This window comes from Ovis canadensis, chromosome 11 (genome assembly GCF_042477335.2).
Source record: "Ovis canadensis isolate MfBH-ARS-UI-01 breed Bighorn chromosome 11, ARS-UI_OviCan_v2, whole genome shotgun sequence".
Lineage (NCBI taxonomy): Eukaryota > Metazoa > Chordata > Mammalia > Artiodactyla > Bovidae > Ovis > Ovis canadensis.
Genome location: NC_091255.1, coordinates 65,933,628 through 65,942,030, shown reverse-complemented (window position 1 = coordinate 65,942,030; position 8,403 = coordinate 65,933,628). Strand labels below are relative to the sequence as shown.

The 8,403-nt window shown below is 54.2% G+C and overlaps 1 protein-coding gene across 3 annotated transcripts in view; it reads right to left on the bottom strand.

Moving 5' to 3' along the window:
• Nucleotides 1-306: 306 nt before the first annotated feature.
• Nucleotides 307-8,403, bottom strand: part of SDK2 (sidekick cell adhesion molecule 2) — a 274,805-nt gene continuing 266,708 nt past the window's right edge. For all 3 annotated transcript variants that reach the window (XM_069544046.1, XM_069544048.1, XM_069544049.1), the window contains one exon: nt 307-4,456. In XM_069544046.1, coding sequence (XP_069400147.1) covers nt 4,103-4,456 — 354 coding nt within the window. In that variant the 3' untranslated portion in view covers nt 307-4,102. The remainder of the gene's footprint in view (nt 4,457-8,403) is intronic.

The following is an 8,403-nucleotide window of genomic DNA, read 5'->3' as shown; positions in this document are numbered from 1 at the left end:
AGGGAGCTAGATCCCACATAAGAGATCCCACACTCCACAATAAAGATGGAAGATCCTGGGGGCAACCAAAATATATATAAAATATATATATATTTAAAGTGTAAAATAAACAAAACAGTGCATTTCACTTGAAGGCACAGACGTCCACTCACCCGTGAATTAAGAAAGCAGAAAAAAATTTGAACCTTTGACTCTCTTTGCAAAACCACAGCAAGGCTAAAAATGGGTGTTTCAGAATCAGATTACTTGAGAGTGATATGGGGGTGGGGTTTCCCTCCAGGGAGAAGAATGAATGTTGCTTCAGAATTCCAAAAAAAAAAAAAAGTTTATTTATAAAATACTGACAAGTTTGACAGGACATGGGACCTCTTGTGGTATATATTTCAAATCAATTTCTTTGTTACCTTTCATTCAAAAAATAAACCTGCTAACAAGCTATATGACATATATATATATATTTTCTTACAGATAGACACCTGCCATAATGAATACTCTCCCTATAATTTTTCTTATATCTTTTAAATCAAAAAAATAAAGATTTGTGTTGGTTTTTGTTTTTGGAGTCTATATGTGTAAAAGAAGGTAACACATTTAAATGCTTTTGGTTATTTTTACAGAAACAAAGAGAAGGGGGGCGTGTCCCAAGAGGGCACCTGTGCTGGGGGGGTGGTCGGGTGGCCGCTGGGTAGGTCCCCACAGAGGCACTGGGGAGCCAGAGGCGGGTGTTCAGGTGGTCCCCCTCCCCGCTGGTGCCCTCCAGCCCCTCACAAGTGTGGGCACCTTCTGCTGGGCACCAGGTGAGGGGAGCCCCTGCCCAGAGTGGGGCATGGGAGGGCGGAGGGCTCTGGCACCTTTGAAAGCTCTGCCCAGGGAAGTGCGGGCAGAGACAGAAGGCCTCGGGCCAGCGAGCTGCTGGGCGGGGCAGCAGGAGGCCTCCTCTTCCTTCTGAGTCTGGGCAGTGTCAGTCCGGAGACTGGAGGGGAGGCGGCCGGTGCCAGGACTCCCCGGAGCCCCGGGAGGAGGGCGCTTCTGGAGCCCCGGGCAGCGTTTTGGTCGGTCGTCTTGGCAGTCTGGGTGCTGAAGGGACGTGAACACAGGAGGCGCGGCCAGAAGGGCAAAGGCTGTGCTAGTGCGCCAGGTGTGAGCTGCCCGGGGCAACACCAGGTTTCCGGCGGGCACGGCGGGGCAGGGCCAGGTGAGGAGCCAGGTGCTGTCCCCAGGTGAGCCCGCTCCAGGCGGAGTCAGGCCAACACGGGGTCTGACGTCACGGGCCCAAGAAGCCAAAGGGCAGGGAGGCTCCCCGTGACCCACGGGCAGTGCCCACACACACCTTTCCAGCGCGGCCAGGTGTCCAGACAGGAGCCGCCACTGCCCCAGCAGATATGTAAACACGGACAGGATCAGTCCTCCGGGAAATCTAGAGGCCCACGGCTGGGAGCCGGGCTTCCAGGTGTGGCTGGGGCGGTGGAGGCACCGTTCCAGGTGGGTGGGGATGGACGGAGGGCGGGACTCTCACCGGGGGCCGCCCGCCTCCCGGCTCCTCGAAGAGCCCTGGTTGGCAGTGTCCTCGCCTTGCCCTTTCAGACAACAGAGCCCAGCCTCTCTGCCTGTGTCTCACTGGAGGCAGTCGGCCCCTCCGAGGGGGTTGCTGACGCAGGTACTCCGCGCAGTGTGTGTGTATCCGCGCGCGCATGCGTGAGCCCAGGTGAGCGAGAGCCCAGGTGAGCGTGGGCGCCGCCCCACAGGTGCACGCGAGCGTCAGCGCGGGTGTGGAGGCGCGCGTGGGGCGGGGAGGGCGAGCGTCTTAATGCACAAGGTGACCCGTGGAAGGCAAAAGGGATTTGGCCTCCTGTGACCTGTATGCGAGTGTACACACAGTTTCTCCCAGTCCCGGCTCCCTCCCCCTAGTCCCGGCTCCCTCCCCCCAGTCCCTCCCTGGCCTGGGCAAAAAGAGGTTCTTCATGTAAACCAGGAAGAACTTTCTATGGTTCAACACACAGCAGAGAAACGGATGAGGTGGTTCTAAAGAGAGAGGGAGGGAAGGGCAACTGCCAGATGAGTCTCAGGCCTGTGTCCTCCCTGGGGGGAAAGACCCTGCTTCCCTTTCTAGACCCCCTGAGCTGGGAAGGTGCTGTTTGGACCCCAGAGGTGGGTCAGCCTGTATGTGGAGCCATCTTCCCACTTTTCCCCATCATGTTTCCTGGGGGTCCCAGTGCCTGGGGAGGAGCCCCCAGCTGGGTGGCATGACCTTTCCACCGGCCCCCGGCCCTGGTTCCATTCCAGGCACCCGTGTCGGTGGGGAGGGGGACAGCCCTGCAACGTCCTTGGCTTCTCAGCTCCTTCCTCGTTCTCCACGTTGCCCTCAATGGGGCGTGGCCTCCTCCCCTGTGGTCAGCCTGGCAGGCGACTGGGACTGGAGCTCCCCACTGAGGGGTCCCACCTCGGCCACCCCTCTCCCAGAGCAGCCTGGGGGGTGGGCCTCTTTGCAGGGCTCCGGGGTGGGTGGGGTGGGGTGGGCACCCAGGGAATTTGCTGGAAAGGCTCCTCCTTAAACCCTTGCATCCGGAAGCTCTGAGCTGATGGGAAGACCCAGGACACCAGAAGTAGCTTTTTAAAGAACATTCCTCAGGGCAGCGTGCGTGCGTGCGTGCGTGCGTGCGTGCGTGCGTGTGTGTGTGTGAAAGCTCTGCCTCCCATCAGCTATAATTGTCCCGTGGTCCCATCTGACCTGCTCCTCTGGAGTCCTGTCTGTACACCCCGGGAGCTCGTGTCCAGTTTGGAGGAGGCCCCTCCTTGCTGAGCCGAGTCTGGAAGACGTTTCTGAGGGTTTCGGTGGCCTCTGCCTTTGTAAACCAGGTGCTGGGAGCTCCAGCCTCTGCACCAGGGACTTGGCCCACCCCTTGGGCTCCTGTGCCCCTGTGCTGAGGCGGCAGGGGTCTTAGACACGAAGAACAGTAGGCTGGGAATGAGGGACACAGATCTTAAAGTGAGTGTCCTGCTGGCTAGGAGGACCCAAAGAGATTTCTCCTGGGGAGGATCCCTGGACCCTTTTCCTTGCGAGTGCATGGTGTGTCTATGTAGGGGGTGGTGGTGTGTGTGTGTGTGTGTAAAGGTGTCATGCCTCACCCCAGCCTAGCCTGCAGTCCCTTTTCTTGTCTCTGTAGCCCCCTTTTCTGTCTTCCTTTAAGAAGGTGGGGGGGCAGATGGTACCTGAATTAGAAGAAGGAAAAAAGTCCAAGCGTCCTTCTTCCAGTCCCGACGGCCTGCCCCACGCTCCGTTATTCCAGGGATGCTGGGCCGGCGGCCCCCCCCCACCCCGCCCCCCTCCCCGCTCCCCATCCGCTCCATTCCGAGTCCATCTCTCTGAGTCTGTGCTCGGGGGATGGGGGTGGGTAAGTGAATTCAAGTAAAGGAGTGACTGGGTTCAGTGGGTAGGAGTTGGGAGCATCCCCCCAGCCCCAGGGACCTCCTCTTCCTTGTGTTCACAACAGAAAAGTCAGTTAGGAGCAAGGAGCTGGGTAGGCAGTCTCACCCTTGAGCTGGTTTCGTTTTCCTAAATAAACCAGATGCCTGGTGGGGACACTGGGCGGGGGAGGAGCCAGGCTGCAGGGGGCGGGGGGAGGGGCGCCTGCCCCCCAGGATGCCCGTCCTGGCACCAGCCAGCACTGGGTCCAGAGCTGCAGCACATGGGGAAAGGAGCAGCCGGCTGGACTTCCAGAAGCTTCCTGGCCCCGGTCACGCCCACCTGACGGCCCTCCAGTCCTTGCCTTCCCTCCCTCCTTCCCTCCCTCCTTCCCTCCATCGGCCTAAACTCACCGGTGTCCACTGTAGCTGCCCCCACCCCGCCCCCCGCTCAGCCTCTTGAAGCCGCAGCGAACCCCACAATCTCGAAGCCACACACGTCCCCTTGCGGTTTTTCTCCATGCTTCTCCACACTGGCTTTGCTGGCCCTGGAATCTCTGGAAAAATAAACTCAGGAGGTGAAAAGTTGACTTGGTTTCTTGGCGTTTTTGTTTTTTGGCAGGCGGTGCGGGGAGGGGTGGAGAGGAGCTGGGTGCCGTGTTTTCTTTTTCCTCTTCCACCGACGAGGACGAGGACGACATCAAACGAAGGATGAAAACCCTGCGATGGGGGCCCGGGAGCCGGGGGCGAGGCTGCTGGGGGGACGGTAGAGGGTGCTCTGCTGGCTCGGGGGGTTCTGGGGGTTCTGGGGCGTTGGGGTCCGACTGGCCTTGGGCCGGAAGAGGCTGCCCTGCTGGGCGCTGCTGCTGTTGGAGAGGGTGGCGTGGTCCGGCTCGCCCGGGTCACTCTCCGTGTAGCTGTAGGCCTGGGCCCGAGAGATGCCCTTCTGCTGGCGGCGCCAGGAGTTGTAATAGGTGGGGTCGCTGATGTAGTGGTTGACAAAAGAATGGGCCTTCTGGTGGCTCGCGTCAACCTCGTACTCGCTGTCGCTTCCCTGGGAGGACAGAGAACCGATGGGGTGTCAGTGACCCTGGGGACGGGTCAGCACAGTCAGGGCTGGGAGGCGCAGAGCACTCCGGGCCGAATCGCCTCTCAGTCTCCTCCGCGCCCTGCACCGTGAGCATCTCAGCCCCGAGTCTGCCACGGGGGTGAAAGGCATTCAGAACACGCGATGGGTAGGAAGTGTCTCCCCCAGAGCTGGCACAGAGCCTGCGGACACCGACGTGACCCACAAGACCCAAGTTCTAAGCTTTTGAAAAAAATCAAAGTGAGGGATGGGATGCCAGGTGGGAGGGAGGGAATATATATGTTATATGTTATACACATATATGTTATATGTTATACACATGTGTTATACACGTTATATGTTATGTTATACACATATGTTATATATACACACACACAATATATGTATATATTAACACTTATAGTTGATTCATACTACACAGTAGCAACCACCACAACACTGAAAAGCAATTATACTCCAATTGAAAAATAAATTTCGATTAAAAAAGAAAAAGAGCTCCATGAATCAGTAAAAGAAAAAAAATCAAGGTGAAATTCACACTGCACTGTCGAGGGTCTGATTCACCGGCATTTGGTAGGTGCACACTGTCGGGCAGCCATCACTTCTTTTCATTTCAAAGCATTTCCGTCATCACCCCAGAGTAAAACCCTGTGCCCACTAAGCAGTCGCTCCCCACTTCCTCCTCCCCAACCTGCTCCCCCCAACCCCACCCCTGGCAACCACCCATCCACTCTCCTCTCCGTCTCCCGGATTGACCCATTCTGGATATTGCATAAAAATGGAATCACACCACGTGCAGCTTCTGTGTCTGAGCTTTTTTCATTTAGCATGGTGTTTTCCGAGGTTGCACGCGTCATGGTTCTTTCCTTTCTGTATTTCTGATGCTTTGTTATTTTTGCTGACCCTGGAGGGACTGCCCCTCCCAAGACTAGACAGGTCTTAGAGAGCAAGCAGCTGTTTATACCCAGAGCCCCTGCCTGCATCGCCTCCTCTGATGGGAGCTTACACGCTGACTTGGACCCACTATTGCCTGCCTCCAATCATCCCAGGGTCAGGTACCAGACAACTAGGGGCAGCCCCTACCCTCCAGGGTCCCCTGAATTCATTCAAACTCTGCTAAGCCTGCTTGCCCTGCCTCTGCTGCTGCTGTTAAGTCCCTTCAGTCGTGTCCGACTCTATGCGACCCCAGAGACGGCAGCCCACCAGGCTCCCCCGTCCCTGGGATTCTTCAGGCAAGAACACTGGAGTGGGTTGCCATTTCCTTCTCCAATGAATGAAAGTGAAAAGTGAAAGTGAAGTCACTCAGTCGCGTCTGACTCTTCGCGACCCCATGGACTGTAGCCCACCGGGCTCCTCCATCCATGGGATTTTCCAGGCAAGAGTACTGGAGTTGGGTGCCATCGCCTTCTCCGGCCCTGCCTCTGGGAATCTGAATACAGGGCACGGGGTGAGTTTTCCTGTTTCCTTCCTGCTCCATCCGCCTCCTCACCAAGACTGGTACCTCGTCGTGTGGCTCCACGTGGCCTGCTGTGCCTGCTCTTCTGGGGATCTGTGAATAGCAAGCTATCTTTCCACTAGCAGTCATCTCCTGATCTGCTGGCCTCATCAAACCTGAAGAATAACCAACCAACACTTAAAAATAGAGGTTCAGGGACCTCCCTGGTGGTCCAATGGTTAAGAATCCACCTGGCAACGCAGGGGATGTAGGTTTGATCCCTGGTTGGGGAACTAAGACTCTCCATGCCACGGAGAAAGGAAACCTGAGCACTCTGGAGCCTGAACACAGCTACCGAGCTGGCACACCCCAACTGGAGAGTCCGCACGCTGCAACAGAAGCTCCCATGCGCTGCAACCAAGACTCGATGCAACCAAATAGATAAATAAAAACAAATCTCTAAGACAGTAAATAAAGCAGAGGCCCATGCATGATACACTGAGCTCCAGTCCTGGTCCAGCCTCTGACTTACTGTGTGACTGGGGACAAAGCCAGGACCAGATTGGAAGGCCTTCAGAGGCTCCTGGCGCTGAACAAAATGCTGATGCTCACCCACGTGTGATCCAAAATAAAAGCCACACTCAGTTACAAAAGAAGCATGAGAAAGGTTATCAACAGAAGTTCTGAATTTTCACACGGTGATGACCCTGAGGCTCTGGGGGAGAAATAAAAAAAATTAAATTATCCTTAATACGGTTGATATTCTGGGGTCCTTGGCCCATGCTCTAGCTGGCTTTTGGGAAAATCGGTGCAAGACAAGAGTCCATCTGGTTTGTAAAGTAACATTCGACTCTGAATTGTGGAGCTAAAAATATCATGTATCTCTTCCCCACCCCCAGCTCCCAGCGATGTTTTGAGAACTAAAAAGACAGCAGATGGAAAGGCCTTTAGAACTCTCTGGAAGGGATGCACTGGTTTTAGTGAACAGTACATGCTCAACAAATATCATTCCAGAAGACCAAGCTCGAGTTGCCTCATCTCTGCCCAGTGAATACATGCTTAGAGGCAGTAAATTCATTTTATCAGCCAGAGTGGGATACACATTGGCAAAACCCTGCAGTCCAGTGAGCCTAGTATAAACAAGTCCGGGATAATCATCTGTGTCTTGCTCTACAGGCGAAGAAAATGGAGGGCTTCCCTGGTCATCTGATGATTGAGAACCCACCTTCCAACGGAAGGGACGCCGGTTCGATCCCTGGTCTGGGAAGATTCCACATGCCTCGGAGCAGCTAAGCCCGTGAGCCACAACCACGGAAGCTGGAGCGCGCCTAGATCCCCTGCCCCACGACACAAGAAGCCCCTGCAGAGGGGAGCCTGCGCACGGCCACTACCCACCGCAGCCAGAAGCTAAGCACAGAAATCTTAGAAAAGGAAAAAAAAATGTGCCGGGAGCCAGTGTGAGGAATCCCGCCCGTGACAAGGTCATGAGGAAGGAAGCTGACATACGCAAGGCGTGCTCAGACTTCAGGGACCCCTCTGGAAATTCCTAAGCATGTACCCCAACAAAAATCTGCCGGTTTTTGTGCTCTGCTTTTCCACTCTTCTGACATTTTCTGGAAAAAGTCAATTCAGGGCTTTAGTCTTCTGCATTTGAAAGAGTGTTTCAATCCAAAAACCCCTCTGAGGGCTTTCTAGCCTGCCTGCAGGACTCGTACAGCTGCGCATGTGATTGTTTGAGGCCTCCTGACCGCAGGAGGCACAGGAAGCTTAAAACATCCTAGGAATGTAGGAGCTTCCGAGGAGTCAAAATCTTTAGATTAGGACTGATTAAAAGTTTCATTTGTTGAGTCAATACTTGCTGCCAAATTTTCATATCCTTTATTTTTAGATATAGTTGGTATATAGAAAAACAAGTAGTAGACCTGGTATTAGCAACATTAGATCTTTGAGTTAAGTACCTTCTTTGTTATATCCCACTGCACCTTTGTTCTATAGAGATGTAACTTTAATGCTTTAAGGAGATGCAGATTAAAGAAAAACACTTCAGGGGAAACAAAATTAACATTCATTAAGGAAGAGAGCCAAAAAGTGTTAACAAGCCTCTTGGCCAGAAGATAATGTAAATCACCTGAGACCTTTTGTATACAAAATGATGTACAGAAAGAGTCTGGGCTGCGAACGCTACATAATTCTGTGTTACCCATTGATCTCCATGTTTTATCAAAAGTATAAAAGGCCTTCTGAACAATAAAGGAGGGGACCAGTTTCTCAGACCAGTTTCTCGGACCAGTTTCGCGAACTAGTCTCTCGGCCTGGTTTCTTGGGACTCTGGCTCCCCCCGTGTCTTTCTCTCTCTCTCTTCTTCTCTCCCTTTCCCTCTCTCTGCTCTTTACTTTAACTTCAGGCTGAATCTCCACCTGGGGCGCGGAGGCTCGCCAGGTCTACTTACTTGCCCTGGCTGTTAAGACCCGCACGAAAG